Genomic DNA, 20452 nt, shown 5'->3' with positions numbered 1-20452 from the left:
TTGAAAAAGTTGCCATTTCTGATGGCAGTCCGAAAGTTTTCGCGTAATTTCATTTAAAGTCCTCGAAAGTTGCCATTGTTGCTGTGTGTTGGACGCTGACGCTGACGAGAAGGCACTAAGTTTGTGGTTCTTAGTGTTTTTGCCGCACCGAATGGCAGCGCACCAATGCTCGCTCATTATCCTGCTGATTTTTAGCACGATTCCGCGAATTTGCACCTACACACATAAATGTGGCATAAATCCAATTAGGCGCCACCGGCAGCGCTTTAATTGACGGCGGTTGCCGCCTACGTGCTGGATGAGCCACCCTTGGTCACGGGCGGGTTAAGGTGTCGGGGGTTACCCCTCGTTGGAGATTGAGGATTGAAGGGGGAACGGATGGAGCCAAGCGGAGTAAATGAATTTCCATATGGCGCTTTTGTTTTCGCCACCGAGATATGAATGAATGAATGAATGAATGAATGACTGCGGTGCGCTTCAGTTCAGTTCAGTGTGGTGCGGTTTGGTGTGGTGTGGTGTGGTGTGGTGGTTCCCTGGCTCTTTGTGGGTTATCATATGAGTCTATATGGGACGACTGACAGCGCCTGTTCCTGTTCTGTGGCCTACATTTCACAAATTGCAGCTGGAGCACCAGGAGAAATGGGAAGACATTAGTTCTATTTCAAACAAAATAATGTGATGCCTTTAAAATGCATTGCATTTTCTCTCGGAATGTGGCGTACATGTACAATTTGTATATCTGCTTAAATAACTCGATTTAATCCACTTATCTGCTTGTTAATGCTTTCATTTTGATTTCGGGCCGACGCTTCAGCTGGAATTTTCCTCCGCTCGGATTTTTCCGCATTTCCCAGCTGTCAGCGGTATTCGAAGTGGCTGACTTTCGTTTCTTACGCAAAACTGCAGAAGTGACACGAACAGGAAGGGAAGTGGGTGTGGGTGTGGGCGGGGAGAGGAGACCGAGATCCTGCGCTTGGCACTAAATTAAAATGTCAGTGTCGTGTTACTTCCGGCGCCAGGATTGCCCGCCAGGGTTGCCAGAGCGCCGGAGTGCAGAAGTGCAGCACTGCCACTTAAGTCAAATTGCATGCTATAAATTTGGTGCCAATCAACTTAAACATGGCACATTATGAAACGCCTGCAGCTGCAGCTTTCTTTCTTCTTTGTTATAAATGCTGATGTATACCGCCACGCCCACCAGCCCCTTTTCGGGCGAGCTATCCGCTTTCCCGCCGAGGGAAAACTGATTGCGAGGTCCTTAAACTTGTGAATTTTAGGGAAATATTTTTTAAAATAAACATACATTTATATTCGTCATTCGCCATTAGATCTGCACTTATTAACTTTAATTTCACTGCATTTATTGCAAATAAAAAATTTGAGCTATACAAGAATTTGATTCCAATTACCACAATTTTGATCTAAAAATGCCCAACCACCGCAAATCAAAACACAGGGCATTTAATTTAAATTCTTCGTTTTTGATGTTTTGCTTTATTTTTACCTTTCGTTTTAAAACTGAATAAAAAAATATTATATGTTTTGTTTTTATGTGTGTGACTGCATGAGAGTGTTTGTGTGTATGCATAAATATTTTAGCTTATGTTTTCCTTTCTGTTTTGTGGGGTGGCAATTTGTTGAATTGAATGAAATCAGAAATGCATACAAAATAGTTAACAAAGTGTTTTATTGTTTGCATAGCCCAGGGGCCTCAAATTCTGTCTATACTTTTTTGTTCATGGATTTATCGCTTGTGTGCCACTTCCACTGCCGTCAGTCAAATTGCAAAAAGTATATATATACATATATATAAATATTTTTGCTAAATAAAAAATGTACTTTGATTTTTGTTTCGCCTTTTTGTATTGATTGGAAATATAGATTTAATGGTTTCCGATTTCTTTCGGGGTGTTAAATGAAAAATTATGCTTTACTTATTTACAAATAATAAGTAGATGTATATGTAAGTGTATATGTATATATATATAATGTATATCCGCTTATCTGGTTTAGAGTGTATAATTTATATCATAAAGTTTCTCGTTTTTTTCTCTTCTTGTTTATATTTTGTTTTGTTCATTCGACGAGATTTTTCTTATTCGCTTAAGAGTTCTTAATTCGTTTTTTCGCTTTATTTTGTGGCATTTGCTCTTAAACACTTGCTTACTAATTAAATTCATTTCAAAATTGTTTAAAATTAACTACAATTTAATTTAAGTTTGCCGCTGCTGCTTATTTACTTTGCAAGTCAAGTAAATATATACAATTACACATGTATTTACATTTAAATCTTAGCTACATAAAATGTTTTTCTCTCGATCTTCTCACTTTGTGTCTGTGCCATTGTCAAAAAGTTGCAAAACACATGATAAGGGTTAAAAACACAACGTAATGCACAAACAAAACATTTATATTAACTTAACCATCCTTTTCTAGTTGACCTAATCATAATTACAAGTAAAATTTTGAATTTCAACACAAAGTTTGAACAAATGGAAAACAGAACAAATAGTTTAGTTAGTTGGTAAATTTTGTAAATTAAATTAAAGTTTTCAGAATGGAGGAGTTGGTTTCTTTTTTGTTATACCTTTTATCTTAATATTTTTCAATTATTTTCAATAATTTTTTAAAGTTTTCTGTACTTTTTTTGTGTGTTTTATTATATATCTTACTTAAAGCAACGGGTTTTCTTTTTTTTTTTTCGTATTTATTTAAAAGTTTAAAATTAAGTTAAGGTAAGTTTTGTTTCCTTTTGTTTCGATTTTTTTATATATTTTCTTGATTTTTTTTTTGTTTTTGTGGCAGGTCGTACTGTTTATGTATATATTTTATCTTTTGTCGATCTGTGCTGGTAATATTGCACAGAACCAACAAGAATCACTTACGAGTTAATTAGCCTAAGCCTAGGTGAAAAGTGAGATTTTGTTTTCGATCGCCTGCCCTCCGAAATTCCGCCTTACAATTTAAAGTTCGTTTGTTGCAACTGGGACCTAGATGACCATTAATATTAACTACTACTTAGCCCTATGCTACATTGGTAAATCGTAACATTTAGTGCTTGTCCAGTGATGGTTTTAATCCGTGTGTGTATCTCGGGTTGTATTTCTCTCAGTGTATTATGTCAACAAAGTGCTGAACTAGAGCAATGATGATAGATCGGAACTCTAATCCTATGGTATATGGTATTCGTTTCGTTGCCAATAAAACTCAACACACGTTCGTCGTATCCCTCAAACTAAGCTTACATCGAAGTAATATATTAAAAAGTATTCAAAATGGCCACTTTTCAAAAGATCTGCTGCTGGCAGTTGAGCAGGAAGTTAAAATGATAATTAGAATGGGTTTAGAGTCGATGATCATGGAATTTAGCGTGTGTGTGTAAGTGTATGTGGAAAATATTTGAGTGCTGATTTTCAGTTGTTTGCGATTTCCCAACTAGAATTTCCTAGACAATAATCTCGCGTATGACGCGACGATTTCTGGCATTCGGCGTTGTCGAATATTCGCCCTCGAAGCTGTCGTCGTAGCTCAAGGACATGTGCTGCTGCGGGGGAAGGACCTCGTCCTGTTCCAAATGCTCCATGTTGTAGGGATTGGGCAGACCGCTTACGTCGTGATATGGTGAATCTGTGGAGAGAGAATATTGTGGGAATTGTTTAAATTAGTTTACCAAAATGGGCGGAAAAGAGGCAAAGTCATGCGCAAACAATTAAAAACAAAATGGTAATCAAAACAGTGTGTTTGGGGTGCTGGGCTGTGCACTAGAGGCTGTCTGTGAAAAATCATAGCAAACTTAGGCAACTCAAAAATTCTGCATCATCACAGTAATGAAACCAATTTTTGTACGAAATCCTTGCCGAATTTAACTTACTTCAGCCTGCGCGCTCCGTTAGAGCGTAACATCCTGTATAATGTCCGCTATAGATTTGTTTATGGTAAATACATTTTTTGTTGTTTTTTTTTTTTTATTTATGAGTGGGCAAGACATGTGTGAGAGTAGTAGAGAAAAATAGCCATGTTAGGGAAAAGATAATACACGCTAATACTTAAGGTCTAGCTTAAAATGAAAGCATACACACTTAAAGACTCAAAAATGGAATGGTATTTTTCAATAAACTATTTCGTTTGTTGAAGCTTTAAACTGTGAGCGATTTTTTTATCCGTCCGAAAAGCAATTGTTTTAATTTACCAGTTGATTGGTCTCACTAACGACATCCAATTGCAGTTCAGATTGCTGCATTTGTCGCCCCCATTGAAATCGTAAACGAATTAGAGGCATTTTCTGCCATTTGGTTGCTGCTGGTGGGACACTGTCTCTGGTAAACAGGACATTAATTTATAATCAAAGGACTTGGCTGTTGAAATGGCACTGTACCCATTCCCCGCCACTTTGGCAAACATCTTTGTCTGCTACAAATTGTTGCATATTTAAGCGCTTCCCCACTTCTCCACTTCGAGCCATGTCCGCAGCTCTTTTGGCCATGCAAATCCGGTAAAGGATTCAGCACTAACAACCCCGTACCAAAGCATTCCCACACTTGAGCCCCCCTTTTTTTGGCTGCCCTGCTTTGGATTGCTTTGTGTGCCAAATCGTTGGAAAATTTATTGGAATTTGAATTTCAAAATAAGGGAAAAAGTGGAGCTAAAACGAAATCGCCGCATCGAAAGGTTTTTTTGGCAAAATACCAATGTGTGAATTTCTCACTACTGACTATCTTTTTTTGACCTATTTCTGCACAGAGAACAAACCAAGGGCTCTTGTTGGCAACCTGATATTTTCATGAATTAACGATTAATATCTGAGTTAAGATTTATGCGTCTATTGAATTTTAAAACAATGAAAGCGGACTTATTACTACTTAGCTCGTTAAAACCGTTTAATCAGAAACCAGTCAAATTTTAAACATTTAATTACACCGTCTCAATATGCAATATGAATGAATTTTTGCATACCAATTCATAGTTTGGAGATATTTAATATATGCAGATTGTAATCAAACTATTTTATGCAAAACTAAGTAAAAGTAATCATTTGTTTTAAAATCCAAGAACACAAATTCAGGACCTTTCTCCCTGTGCTTGCAAATCTAAAACGTAAATCCTTTTAACAACAGCTCTTTAACATATTCCGTCTCGTTCGACTAGCTTTCCCGCACCGAACTGCTTTCCGATTTTCCCCGGCTTCTTGGTCGTGTGAAAATTCCTAAGCGCGTTTGTCGCCATCGCCCCAACGCTTTGGATTTTTTTCCACTCCACTTTGGCATCTGCATAAACTTGACCCAAAAAGCAATGGAGAAAAAAGGGAAAGCCAGCTAGCCAGGAAAGCGAATCCTTTTTGCCCAACTATTTCCTTTCGTAGATTTTCAACTGTTCAAAGATTTCGCTCCTGTTTGCAATCCTCTCCTGCCCGCATTTTATGGCCAATACGTGAGCTGTGGATATTATGCGCATAACTTTATTGTGCCACACTCCACCCCCTTTGGCTAGTGGTTTTTCCTGCTGTTTTTCAATTTCCATTCAGAGTCTCTGTCTCTCTCAACAACTTAATCGTTTCTGCGTTAAGCATACGCACTGTTGCCTTTTTTCCCAGCTGTCTTTGCATGCAAATCGTGTTAGTATGTGTGTTGCTTTTAGCCCCTTTTGGCCAAGTTTTTTGCCAAGCTAAGCTCGTAATAACCCATTCTTTTTTAGTAAATTTTCGGAAGCGTCGAAAGTAAACAAATTGCAGATGAGTTTATCCCAGCAACACACAAACAAACTGGCTGGCTAGCTGGCAGCAACGTTTTCTCATGCATAGAACAAGGGGTTAAAACGCTTATCATTTGTTGCCTTTTGGACAGTGGCTTTCTCCTGTCTTCCCACCGATTCTTCTGGTCTTTCGAACCCCAACCCCATTTCACAAATCCACTTAGTGTGTGTTTAGTGCTGTGGAGTGTGTGTTTCGCCTCCTGCAGCTTCTGCCTTACTTTTTTCTTGTTGCGAAAATCCTGACTCATGTGATTTATGTGTTCCCCGTTCCCACATCCTTTCAACTATTTGGAAGCTATCCAGAAGAGTGGAGAAAGCGAATAAGCTACGCCAGGACTAGATTCTTATGGCACTTTGAATAAGTTTTCTTGGCATTTATTGCTCAGCCCAAAAGCAAACTGCATTACGAGCCTTTCAGCGAAGCGATAAGCAGGCAGAACGATGTCTTCGAAGTGGCGAAAACAGATTTCTTCGGATATAAATCAGATAGTTGGCAAAGACCAGTAACAGGTGACTCATGGGGCTGAATTATATGTAGTTTCCATTTTGTATAAATTTCTTTTTTATTCGACAGCACACAACCATAAGTAGAAATCCTCTGATGTTTCTGAGTCATACATTTGGCCCAATTTCATTTCAGAATAAAAAATATACGAAGCACATGTGCAGATATTAATCAAAATCGTTTATGTATATTCATGAAGTAGCAATTTGAATAATTTGCTAAAAGCCCGGGATAATCTCCGTCTTGTTCCCCATCTTGTGGTTGGCTTTCTCTACTCCTTCCCCTGTTTAATGATGAATTAAAGCCATTTCCTGTGGGCCACTGTGTGTGCGAGTGAGTGTTTGACAAAAGACCAAACAAAGGCGCTCAACCAACTGACACAAAAGTCTGCATAATCAATCAGTCGGTCTGTCGCTCTGTCGCTTTGTCGGTCGCTCGGTCTTTCTATCCCCCCAAAAATTTGGCCCCACATATGTAGGTACATACGTGTATGCCCCAATCTTTATTCTGTGCAGCCTTCTTTGCATGTTAACAGATGAGCAAAAAATTTGCTTACGCAGCTTTTTGGCGCCTTCCGCAGACTTCCTTCCGGCCATGGCCAGCACCCCTCGATCATCCTTTATGCAACCCCCCCCCCCACCCCCCACCATTTTACACGAAGAAAAATTGCTTGACACTTCCAGCTATCTAGCTTTTAAAGGGACCCTATAAATATATAGGAGTTTATGGCGACGTAATATTTTCACAGCATACTTTTCTGCATACGACATAATTCTTTATCACAAGACTACAACATTTTCTGTTAATGCAAATTTAAAAGCACATTTTTTCTTTCGAAGTTAAAGTGCACATTTTTTCTTTCCATGCATTTTGACTGCATTTTGCATGGCGCAAAAGTCAACTGGGGGTTTTGCAAGTCTGGGAATGGGGATAGCAGGTCGCAGAATGAGCGATGAGGGGTCTCAAATGTGAGTTTGGCAAGTGTAAAAGCTTTTAAACATACAAACACAGACAGGCGCACACACATTCCTCCAGTCATACACACACACACATATTCCCCCACTCACACACACACGCACACATACAAAGAGAGACGACATTCAGTTGCATTTGCAAGCTGTGCATAAGCTGACATCAATGTAATGAAGATGTATTTGCATATTGTAGCACTGTCAATCTGCTGGCTTCCTCACCCTTCCACTCTTGGCCCCCCTTGTGCTCGCTGTCTTGCCCTCAACCCCCGACTTTCTACATTAACCCTCTTCAGAGGCACTACCCCTTGAGTTTGCTTTGCTTTTGATGGCTCTCATGGGGGATATATCTTCTATCTGCTGGATTGTAAATTGTGGCTGCCGCTTCCACGATAGTGCTGCTTTAATTTATTGACGCGAGCGAATAGTTTAGGTCTAACTATAGAGTTTAAGGGCATTCCAGATTCGTTGCAAACTATGCGCGTTGATATTAGGCATGTAGATTCTAGAGAAGTGTATAAAAATGAGTAAGGCATGTAGAGCGAAGCCTCCAGTGTTTTTTTGCCTCCCTTTTTATTGCATTTCATATGCAAAAAGTGAGTAAAAGCAGAGCGGAAAAAAAGGCCAGCTGTATTCAACAGCAAGTAACAACAAAAACAATAATAACGTCCTGCGAGTCCAGGGCAATAAAAACGGCTAAGAACAACAAGAAGCTGCTACCAAAAATGTATTTTTTTTCCGAGTTTTGGTGCTCATAAAGCGTAAAGATAACACACAAACATACCGCTCATAGTTGTGGCCAACATATACACACAGAGAAACACACACACACAAAAAACAAGAGGGGGATATTACGCATACGACCCGTGGGCGCTTTACAGTCACCACTGCTGCTGATCCAACTCAAAACTCTCACAGTGGCTGTTCATCTTGGGCTTTCATTTGGTTTGGTTCGGTTCGGTTCAGTTCGTTTCATTTTTTATTATTTAATATTTTAAAACACTTGCGGTGTTATTGGCATCACAATAACAACAACAAACAATATGAAAAGTAAGCAACGGGTATGTACAACATTTGATTACTCTAGTACTTCTGAGTTACATAATTTTCTGCAACACAAATACACAAATTAGGTTTTCGTGGATAATATAACGAGTTTCTGAATGAACTGCTCAGTTATTATTTAAATTTGTAAAAATACATGTTTTTTTATTATATAAACCAATTTGGAATACACTGTACCTTGGAGGAGAGTAGAGTATACAAATAATAAAACACACATAACAACATGAGCCATGCGGCAGAAATGGATTCGACAAAAAATCGAGTACACACACACACACACAGACACCGCCACACACGCGGGAGAGACACACTCGCACATCCATAGACAATCCCAAAAAACAAGCTGTGGATGCCAAAGGGCATTCCCATCCTTCTCGACCACATCCTGCCGCCCACTTGGTCCTTGCTGCTCTCGCTTTTGCTTTTGCTGTGGTTGGTGTTTTGTGCTCGGTTGAACTTTAAGCATGAGCTGCGAAGACTTTAAGCCGAGTCCAAATGTTCGAACAGCACGTTGCCGAATAATATTTATTTGCAACATGTTTCGCCCCCTTGAACTCCTTTAATTAGCATGGAAAAGGGCGCAAAACATTTTAGATGCCCAGTGCTTAACTTGTCATAACTGAAAGCGAGCCAAAGCCCAAAACGCCAACAGAAATGTTGGCCCAAAATGTTTTTCCCCTCTCCACTCCCCCGCACGGCCATCGGTCCACAGTTTCTGACATAGGCTAACGAAAACTTAGAGAATGTGGAAGCCGGGACCGTACTCTTTTCGTAGGACGGAAAGTCCTAGTCTGAAAGTCTACCAGCTTAATGTGTCAGAAAATAGAAACTTTGGGTAGTCGTTGGTTGTTGGTTGTCGGTTGCTTCCTGGGCTCGACAAAAGTTTATCAATCAAAATAAGGGAAAAGTTACTCGAACAAATCTCTTCGCAATCTATGCGTAATTTTCTCCAGTTTGCTTTCTTTCTCATTATTTCATCGGCATTTATACACTGCGTATATATTCACACAGTTCTGATGAACGAGTGCAATTTGTACTAATAAGTTTCGTTATCCATGCGTCAACGGATTTTCCTTTGGCAAGACTATACTCAGTTGCAAACATGATTTTGCAAACTGAATTTTAAACACTCACACACAGAATTTCATGGGAATTGTACGATTTCTGAACTCTGTCTCTGTTCCCATTGTTAATTATACTAGTTCTTAGTTGTAAAATACAAAGGCAACTTACCTAAATGCTGATCGACTCGCTTTTTGGGCTTTTGCACGGATGCATAGGGATCGCTGCAGTAGTCCTGCCGGGACGGATTCTGGCTGTTGCGCAAGTTGTGGTACTCATCGCCCACCTGGCTGGGCGTGGCCGTGAGGTGGGGATAGGGGGCGTAGTCGTCCACCGCCCCATAGCCACCATGGGTCAACGGATCGTAACCGTAGGCGGGCTGCTGCTCCACATACTGATTCATTGGGGCCTGCACCATGCCCTGCTGGTTGCCCACCGCCGCAGCTGACATCTTCACCTGCCACAGCGAGTCCTGCGAGTTGACACTGCCGCCGTTGTTCGAATTCGAATAGTTGTTCTCCATGTAGCCCATGTTGACCCCTGGAAATAAAACAACAAAAGCCATAAATGATGAATGGATATTTATCGAACAGCGCATTAATTCATGAAGGTGTTGTACGCGTTTCGCAGAAAATACTGCAATACAAAATAGGTGCAAACAATATACGTATGAAGCAGGATTTCTATGTGGTATTCAGTAGTTTTAAATATATTATTATGGAATTGACTTTGGCTGTTTCTCAAAGGACTCTCTACTTTTGAAAGCTTCATCGCTCACATGTAAAGTATTGACTATTTGGCCTTTGGCCAAGAAAACTTTCCCTCGTTGGCAGTAAAATAAAATTTAATTAAAATTAAGCAAAAGTTTGGCCCGAAAACAAAGTTGAAGTTCTCGTTTGGGGCCAACTTTTGGGCGGGATTTTTATTGATTAACACATAAAAACGACATCGGCATACAATTTATGAACTTCGAGTCGTAGACAAGGCGTAATTAATAGTTTATCACATTGCGTATACGCCGCGTGCGCCACTTAAAATCCATCCTAATGTCGTAAATCCTTGAGGTTCCTTGAGTTCGAATTCTTCTACTTCTTCTTCCACCTTCCATCAGCCATTTTGACAAATTTTTATGGGGTAAGCGAAAGGAGAAGTCTTTGTCCTTCAACGAGGAGCAGCTGGTGTTCCCATTTTCCCACTCCTGCCCACCGATTTTTCCATTTTCATTCATTGTTCCCTATGCCTGTGCTGGTGCGTGCTTGCTGCCTGGACGCATTTATTATTATTTTTATATCGTGATAAATCACTCATAAATATTAAACGCACGCTTGCCGGCAAACAAAAAACTTTTTGAGTTTAGAGCTGCCTGCGGAAAAAGTGTTCCCAAAAGTTAATAATCTACGGCATTTTAGGGGATTTGTCACTTTTGAAAGGATGTGACGACTTTTCATTTAACTCAAACGGTATTTTTTTTGTTGCGTGTTTATTCACGCAGAATCCGCCGTCATTTAATTATTTAAAAATTGAAATTCACACAAAATTAATCGTTGCATGCACCTTTTTTTATTCAATACCTTAAACCGCGAAAACTCTTGCAACAAAAAGTATGCTATAAAAATGCTCAATATTAGTGAGTTTCCACAGAGTGTGTGCTGTATATTTGCGGGCATGAAATAATGGGTGATTCAGGATATAGGATCATATACCCTATCCCCCCACTCTTTCTGTATGTGTGTTGCGTGGTCTTTTTGGCGACCATTTTCATGGCAAGTTTGGGTCCTTTTTGCGTGTCCTCAGCTGGAACTGCTACTCGAGTTTAGGGCCGCGATTTTATGCCTCGTTTTGGTGGGCGTGATAATTTTTATGATCAGCCATAAAACTAAAACAGTAATAATATTAACTTCATTTACATTTCATGCGGCCAACTTTTCCTTGCTCTTTATTTGCTCAGCCAATTTACATATTTGCTTGAGTAATTTTATTCCACAACATTCTGCTTATATACATTTTCCAATTGCAATGCGCAGGAGGGAGAGAAATAAAAAGAGACTGAAACTTTTCAATTTGATAAGCATCAAATCTTTTGTCGGCGGCAACTTTTGATTGCTCAAGTTTGCCAAAATATTTGACCGAAATAACAAAATTTTCCCTTCCTAGCTGATGAAAATTTTAATGCATTTCCATTGTCTGGAGGAAAGCATTTTGCCTACTACTTATTTTCCATTTTTTTAGCAATTAAAGTTTGTCAAAGTTTTGTGCATTGATTTGAGCAAATAACAACAACAGTTGCGGCATACTTCTGGCCCAGTCACGCCTCCATTTTCCGCAATTTTCCCGCCCCCACCTCGCTGAACAGCTTATTATTAAACCCACTCCTCACTCTTGCAAAATCTTTTCATGTAAAAGTGCCTGGGCTGGTGGAAAGTTTTCCCTCTAATTCACTCGACAAACTTTTCAACCGGAAGCGCTTACAATTATGCAACATTTTTGTGCAGCACAAGCAGCAGAGAAGCACTAGCAGCACCAGCAGACGCACAATAAAAACAGTTTCAAATGCCATTAACGGTTAACTAAATAGCAGGCCGTGGCTCGGCAACCACAAGGGTTAAGGATGGGGCTAACTTCTGCTGCCTCACTTTTGCTGCCAGCAGAACTCACTCGGCCGGCCCCACTTAACCCATGCCAGCCCAACTCAACTCATTCGAACTGAAGTCGAGCCCAGTTCACTACTTTTGGGGTGTTAATAGCACTAGTTTGCTCCTTATCTAGGTTTCTCACGTTGCACTGTAAAAAACTGGCACAAACACTTAAATATAATCCAGTAGCAATCTTTAAGTATTATTATTTCAATATTGTAGAGGTGTGAATTTAATATTAGATAGTTTCTTAAACATGATCTATTGAATTTTGTGCCACCTATTTTTGCTGACTTTCAAACAAACAGTTTCCCATGCAGCTGTGATTTTCCCTACGACCTCACCAGCCCCTGGTGACCTTTTCCTTGTTGCACTTTTAATTAGCGACGCGACTCGTAGACTCCGAGATTCGAGAGTTGGGAGTTGGGAGTTGAGAGTCGGAGGCTGCTTGGCATTTGCCCTAAATGCGCTTAAATGTAGCAGGCACAACAAGGGTCGTATTTTAAGGGAAAAGGGCGCGGGAAAACCAGGGGAAAGTGGAAGTGGAAGATGGAGAAGAAGGCAGCGCACTAGTGCCGAGTTCCTGCACTTGCCGTGTTGCACTCTTCCGCCGCTCCATCCGCTCATCCTGCCAGCTCCTTTTGTGCGCCCTTAGTTGGCCAAAAAGTTTCGCTCGCTGCGCTGCAACAGCTTCAGTTTCTCAGATTTTTTGCTCCCTCCCCAGGATAATGAATGAAAAGCCTGTGGAGGCGTAGAAGGGAAAGTAAAATAACTTTGTTAGCGCAACTCTCCCCGGAATTCGCCTTGTTGTTCCTGATCAGCTGAGCATGACAGAATTTCCAGTCCAGAAAGTGTGTTGATAAAAACGCCAGCGACAGGTCAAGGGTATTGATGATTTTTCGTTCTTTTTTTTTTAGTAATAATTTAAAGTCTTCGTCTTTGCACTGCCCCAAGGGTCTTTAGTTTTAAGCCAATTAGTTTGGCCAGCTGCAAAAAAAAAAAATGCAACAAAAAATGCCAGCAAATTGGAACCCATAGTTGGTGTCTTCGAAATGTTGTTTGTGTGCGGTCGGATTTTGGCTTGTTTTGGTTTAGTTGGGGTCGTTTGGTTGGTCAGTCGGTTGGTTGGTTGGTTAGTTGGTTGGTTGGCTGGTTAGTTGGTCATTCAGTCAGCTGTGCCAAGGCTGCCGATGACCCCCCTTGAACCCATCGTTTTAACCCTTCACTACAACTGAACAGAAGACAAACATGCTCGACAGGCAATCACTGCAAGAAAAGAAGGGTGGGCTGCCGCAAAGGCAGCAAAATGCTAGCTCAAAACTTGGCATCACACATGCACTCAAAGAAATGTATTTAATGGCTTTTGGAAATCGTATTATTTTAAAGAGATTTATTTTAAAAATTTGTAATGGACCAAAAGCAATTTACAAACTTTTTTATTGTAAAACAATATTTTTTAGAACTTGTGTATGCTTTAATAGATCATTTTTGCTCTCTTATTTTGAGCTACGTTTTTGGTGCGCGCAAAACTATTTTGCGGCTATTTGCTTTGCGAGGCTGCATGTTAAGCCCAGAATACTGAACTGAACAGCATGGAACACCGAGAACCGAACCCCCAGAATTGCATTCAGAAAAAAACCCCCCACCAGCGGAATCCCAAACGAACTAAACTAAACCAAACCCAACTAAAACATGGCAGACATTTGTTGGCTCGACGCGCGGGTTCATGGCTTTATTTATTTAGCGCATAAATTTGGCGAGCGCGGCATTCCTAGTGTTCTTTTTTTTTCCCCAGCTATTTGTTCCTATTTTTACTCTATTTTTTTTTATTTTACCTTCTCTCTATTTTGGACGGTTGGTTGCCCCTTCTGTGTGTGTGACGACATTTGTTTGCATTTATTTGGTTTTCCGAATTCCAGGCTGGCTGGCTTGTTTTGTTGTGCATTTATTTGCAGGAACATGTCCTAGCCGTCGTCTAGCCGTGGGCGTTTTCCATATTTAAATATATATATATATATATATATATATATATATATATGTACATATATATATGCACAACCCAAGGACCATGACTTCTGATTCTTTATCTACGGAGTGCAAGAAACTTTGCACTAAGTCTGACTGGCATAACTTAAGCCGAGCGACGTGATAAGAGCTGGTAAATAAGTTTATGGAAAACAGAACTCAGCTAAGAAAGTTTGAAAATATAACTAGAGTGTTACATAATTATTGAACAGTTATGCAAAACAAAAATTACTTAAACAGTTTTTCTATATCAAAAGATTCATTGTTTAATTTCAATTTTACCTATATGCCATTCCAAAACTCCAGATGACCCCTTGCCGCACTCCTTTCGTTGTTTGAACTTTCGCTGGATTGTTTTTATTGCCGTCGCCGGTTTACATGCAAAGTTCATTAGGTTTTTAGCCTAGGTCGAAGGCAATTGTGGCCATGGGGGAAAGGAGAAGGGGTTGCCAAGGGGGTTGGTGGCACACCAAAGGACCCGAATTGGGCGGCTGTTAACGAGCCCGAAAAGTGCAGGCAACTACTACAATGAAGCGACAGAACTCTCAGTCGTAGACAAAGTGCAAAATGAAGGGGTTTCTACACGCGGAAAAAACTAAATATATATATATATATATATATATATATAAATATATATAATCACACTTTAAATGTGATTAGAAAATCTATGGAGCTTGTGTGGCACACTTACTTTCTTTTACATTAATATAAAAAATATTTTTATTCATATACTCTCAACTGAAATATAAGTATATTATTTTTGGTGCAGTGCACACGACGTTGGTGATTGTGGGTGCGGGGGGAGCATCTGCATCAGCACCAGCCAAAGGACATTTTGGTCGGGAGCCGTGTGTTTTGGCTCTTCGCTTGTGGCTGCTCTGCTCCTTAAGCGGCAATTAGCGCTCACAATGGATCGGAGAGAGGGGGGCGAGGGAACTGGGTGGAAAAGGGGGAAATGGGGGAAAAGGGAGTTTTGCAACACTCTGGCTCCTTTTTCGTTTCGTGCACTTGCAACCCTTTATTATTCATGCCACTTTCACTTGGCAAATTAGCTGTTACTGCAACTCCTTCTCCTTCCTCCTCCCACAATCGTTTTTAAATGCAATTAAGTGGCAGCCCCCTTAACCCCTTAATGCCCCCTAAGTGTGCCCCCCCCCCCCGCCAGACTAAGCGCCTTAAAATTTTAATTGGCCTTCGAAAACAATTGAAACACGAAATTGGCAAAGCAAATTGCTGCTATTTGGAGGCTTAAAATACGTTCAAGTAAATTCATGCTTACGCCGTCCAGTTGAATACAAATTTTTTCTCCTATCTATGCGGTTGAAAGAAGAAATTTAATGTTCACATTATTAGAAAGTGCCTTGCGTTCTATACCTCCGCATGTGAAAGGTTACAGTCTCCATGAGAAAAAATGTGTGTGTGGGTGGGTGAGTGAGCAAGAAAATAAAGTAAACGAAAACCAGCACAATTAATAATGAATTGTGCAAAACCGCTGAGGGGTAAAAGCGAGGGAGGTTTTTACTTTTCTGAACGGAAAGCTTCAGTCCAGTTTTACGCATTCAAACGGAGTACAAGAGTCACGGTGAAAAGAAACTGGGGGATTCCCCACCACTTGAAGGGACTCCAGGAAAATGGGAAATGGGAGGACAAGTGGGCGGCGGGGACGGAACGTCGCGATGAATGGACGACAGCTACAATTGCAAAATGGAAAGTGTATTACAAAACGCTACCGACCCAACAACAAACAACAGTGTGTGGGGAAAAAAACGTAGCAGCAAATGTTGCAGCGTTTAGAAAAAAATTGCTGTTTCAACAAATTTACAACGGAAGTGGAAAGTGGAAAGTGCTTTTGCCCCCCGCCCCACTTTGCCAGGTGCGTAGAAGGGGGGCGCAGGGTGTCTGACAGAACACAAACCGCGCTTGATGAATGCTCTCGCCCGCCATCGATTTGCACTCAACTCCATTTCGCACTTTCCCCGTTTTCAGGGCCAGCATAATTTCGAGAAAAAAAAAAATAGCCATGGAAATCCCCCTTCGGATGCCACCACAACCCCCCCAATCCACACGAAAAATGTTCCTTTTAAACGTCAGCACGGATTTCATTTTGTGCGGAAGTGTACGTATTTGTGTGGACAATGAAAAATCACCGCAAACCAAACGGAGGTGAGTGCCCCAATTCCTTTTGGACAAAAAAAAGGGACCCTAAGGACACGTCCCAACCGGAAGTATTTCTCACTTTGGTTCTCGATCTTTTAGTTCTCTGTGTTTGACACCTGCACGTGAATAACACTTAAAGTTCTACATACTATAGGTATTAAATGGGTTTCAAAAAGCCCAATCCTATCTTGTTTACAAAAAATATTGTTGTGACAATCTTAAGCCCTTTAATACGTAACTGTATTATATATGTATATATCTAAATTTTCGATATAACATGCAGTATTTAGTTGATTTTTGGTACTCACATTCATTTCCGGGCATCGTGTGTGCGCTGAGTCCAGGTATTCCATTGACGCCGACGCCACTGCCTCCGATGCCGCCCACTCCGCCGCCCATGCCGCTGACCACGCTTCCGCCCACACCCACGCCCACCACGCCGCCACCCATGCCAACGCCCACCACCCCACTTCCCGGGTGATAGCTGTATCCATTTTGGGTGGCGTACAGGGCCGTTTTCTGATCCTCCATGCTGAGGGCGAGATCCATCGAGTGCTCCAATGCCTTGTTGTCCAGCCCAGAGGCGGGGTAATAGGGGGGTGGCGCCTGGTTCTGCTGGGCGGCCACAATCGAAGGACGCACCGAGTCCATCTCGTAATCCTTGGCAGCGGCGCTCTTCTTCGATTGATTGCGCTTGCAGCGGCAGAACATGAGGATAAGGCCAGCGAAGAGGGCAAACACCACGCAGGACACGATTATCGCAATGAGAGTGGGCGTGGCCAGGGCACTAGCCTCCGCTATATACGGCCTTCCAACTATTGGGGTAAAAAGAAGAGGCGGGATTAGTTTAGCAAGTCAAAAATGGGAAATTAGTGTAATCAGTACATCTCTGTTGATATTTAAAAGCTTTATCGTTAAATTATAAATATATTACAATTTTATATAATGATTAACATATCTTGTTAATTGTTACATATCGAAAAGTATATTTTTGTAATTATTAAGATTTTCTATCTTGGTATTTCCAGGGAAATTTCTTAATTCCATTCCAGTTTTCGGCTCTGTAGTCGAGGGCGGGACGAAATGAAGCCATGAAAAATGCATCGCGAGGAGCTGAAGTGGATGGATGAATGGTTGCTTGGTGGAAGGTTGGATGGTTGGATGGTTGGATGGCTGGGTTGGATAGATGGTTCGCAGTTTGAAAGATGGGTGGCAAGGAGTGGAGAGACCACTGACGGGATGAGTGATTGATGGTCCGCCGGCAGGCGGTCATTCAAGTGGTGCAATTGCTCGTAATGGCTTTGCATATAATGGAAATCATCAGCATCGGCGGGAAAACTCCCGCCATCCAGCCAACCAGCCAATACTCGCAATTTTCGTTAAAATACTCTATTCATTTGCCACCCACTTCACTCCGGCGCATTCCTCATTTCAAGAATCTCGCTTTTTAACTGCGAGTCTTTGTTGTGATTGTGTTTCGTTTTCAAGATTAACTTACTATTGTGAAATGGTTTTGTGTACTTACTTTCCGCGTCCGTGTACTCGCCGCAGTGGTCGGGATTGGTCCTCAGGCACAATTTGACTCGCACAGTGGGACTGTTTTCGTCCTCGAGGGCCAGCGAGTTGAGACCATTGTCATCCTCGTCCTCGCTGATGGTGTGTCCCAGAGCACGTCCTCCTCCAACTCGCCGGGCTCCAATTATTCGGTCGATGATCTTCTCCTTGTGGGTGGGTCCATTGCCAGACAGCTGCAGGTTGTCCATGGTGGTCACCACCTCCCAGGCGGCCATCGGAGAGTCTGCATTCACCATCGTCTCCACAACGGCCACCAGATTCAGGCACGTGGCACCCACATCGATGCCGAGAGTCCGAGTGCTGGGCTCATAGGTCACCTGCAATGGCGGCGGGATTCTGCTGACCTTTGTCGTCACCATGATTTCACTGGAGTACGGAGAGTCACTCTTGGGATTCAGTGCCTTGACCTTGAAGGCATAACTCTGATGCTGCTCCAGGGCGGTTACCTTGCAGGGAATATCCTGCTGGCAATCGACTTCCACCCAGGCTGAATTCGAGTTGGCCAACGTGGCGCAATCCGGTATCAATTGTTCTTCCCTCGGCATGGCCACACGGCGATAGCTAACAAAGAATTTGGTCTTGCTCAGGCCGCCATCGAAACCGGGATCCCAACTCAGGGATACGTAATTGTGGCCCACAGCGGTGGCTCTCAGGTTTGTGGGTTTCTCCGGGGGTCCTTTCTGCTGCAGTCTAATTGGCGCTCGAATCGTGTCCAAGGTGTTGGCCACCCGGCAGGTGTATTCTCCGTAATCCGAATGAGTCAGCGAGTTAATCTTGAGCACGGACGTGTAGATGTCATTGTTATCGGTGGTGGTGCTAATCTCGTAGTGACCATCCGAGGACATGGTCAAGGGCGATGGATTGTTGCCAAACTGCCATTGGAATTCGGGCTTGGGATAGGCCTGTACCTTGCACACCACCTCGGCTGTCTCCCTGATATCAAAGGCCACCTTGTTGTATTGATGGAGCACAATGGGCTCATGCTCGATCCTCAGCTGCATGGATGAGTTGGCCGAACTGACTTCGTTCTGGTACAAGCAGGTGTACAAGCCACGATCTCCGGGCACCAACGCATTGCCACTCGGTCTGGCCTTTCCACGGAACTTGAGTTGACTCTGCACCGTGACCATGCCGTTGAGACCCTGATCGGGATTGGTCTGTACCTCGTAGAGATTTTCCTCGGGCAGGATTTCCACTGCGTCCTTCAGCCACTTAACACTGGGTGCTGGCTTTCCTTTGGCGCTGCAGGTGACCGTGTAATCCGTATCGCCGACTCTTCGAGTCATATGCTGCTGTAACTTGGCCAAGAACTGTGGTGGCTGGTGGATCTCTAGTACAATGGTGGCCATCATTCCGATGCCCAGTTCGTTCACAGCATGGCAATGGTACTTGCCCTCGTTACCCAAGTGCGCCTTGGGTATCGAGTACTGAGGGCCTTGCGCTAGGATTTTCTGCGTGCTGGAGAACTCTCCATCCATATCCCTGAACCATCTGTACTGCGGCACGGGCCATCCTGGCGGATTGGCGGAGCAGGTCAGGGTAACACCATGGCCCACATGAACCACGGGCTTGTTGGGCGTTATGTATGCCTGTCCTGGTCGGTGGCGTACCAGCAGGGCCACCGTGGAGTTACCCACCCGTTCGCTGCGCTCCATTCCCTGGCTCTGCATTATGTTCACGGCGCGGCAGATGTAGTTGCCAGCATGATCGGCTCGCACGGAGTTCAGGGTCAGCACATCGCCGTTGTAGCGAAAGTCGGGACTGTTCTCCTTGAGCCATTCTATGGTCACCGGTGCCGGATTGGCTGTGACGTTGCAGCGAATGGTCACTGTATCGCCCTCTTCGGCCTCACGTGTCTTGGATTCTATGACTACCATGGGTGGATAGAGGATGTCCAGGATGAGCTCCTGTTCGCCAGTCTTTCCCAGACCGTTGTCCGCAATGCAGGTGTACTTGCCGGCATCTTGAACGCTCACCCGATGGATCGTGTGAACTAATGAGGAGCTGATGAAGCGACCATTGCGATTCCAACGGACATTGGGAACCTTAGGCTTGGCATCCACATTACACTCCAACTTGGCAGTCCGGTCACGTTCCACCCGCAAAGGATTCTCGGGTCCAACCTCGACTCGGGGGTAATCTGGAAAAAAGCCGAAGCAAAAACAGAAACAGAAACAGAAAAGTAGGCAAAATTAGTCAAGTCACACAGGCAGAATTGGAATCAAAGCAAACCGCTGGATGAAAATTAATAAACACGCAGCATTTTTGGCATAATCAGGCGGCATAATCCGAAACTTCTAATTGAATTAGTCAGGGAAAACGAGAGCGGAGGAGGCACTGGTGGTTATGATTAGTCTGCTGATTAGACACGAAATTTGTCAATTATTAATTAAACTAATGAAGTGTCTGTAGGTCTTTGGCCGATGCCAAAGACTCGCACAGACTCATTAGCAAAGTTAAAAGAGAGGCCTTACTGAGATAATTTGTTGTTAATGGAAGTGGTAACCTATTTAGAAGGGGTCATCTTTTCGCTATTTCAATGAACAAAAGTGCTCTTGAGCTTTATTTTATTATATACAATTTCCAATATCTTTACATTAAATTACTCCACTTTAATGTGCTTAAGAATATCCGTGACTCTGAACAAAATAGGTTTAGCACAGGAATTTTTTTCACCTGCAAGTAATTTCCTTTCCACTTTTCCGGCTCCC

General features: G+C 42.4%; 1 protein-coding gene across 2 annotated transcripts in view; it reads right to left on the bottom strand.

Moving 5' to 3' along the window:
• Positions 1-1844: 1844 nt before the first annotated feature.
• Positions 1845-20452, bottom strand: part of LOC6526791 (Down syndrome cell adhesion molecule-like protein Dscam2) — an 82614-nt gene continuing 64006 nt past the window's right edge. Inside the window, exons 6-10 of one of the 2 annotated variants that reach the window (XM_039371588.2) lie at positions 17692-19881; positions 16475-16981; positions 9523-9891; positions 3872-3918; positions 3418-3627 (exon numbers count right to left, since the gene is read on the bottom strand). In XM_039371588.2, the coding sequence (XP_039227522.1) occupies positions 3890-3918; positions 9523-9891; positions 16475-16981; positions 17692-19881 (3095 nt within the window). In that variant the 3' untranslated portion in view covers positions 3418-3627; positions 3872-3889. Of the gene's footprint in view, positions 3628-3871; positions 3919-9522; positions 9892-16474; positions 16982-17691; positions 19882-20452 lie in introns of both variants that reach the window. The other variant, XM_002087858.3, reaches the window with a different exon arrangement.

This window comes from Drosophila yakuba, chromosome 2L (assembly GCF_016746365.2).
Source record: "Drosophila yakuba strain Tai18E2 chromosome 2L, Prin_Dyak_Tai18E2_2.1, whole genome shotgun sequence".
In the NCBI taxonomy this organism is placed as follows: Eukaryota; Metazoa; Arthropoda; class Insecta; order Diptera; family Drosophilidae; genus Drosophila; species Drosophila yakuba.
The sequence above is the reverse complement of the archived record's forward strand: the minus strand, read 5'-3'. Positions and strand labels throughout refer to the sequence as shown.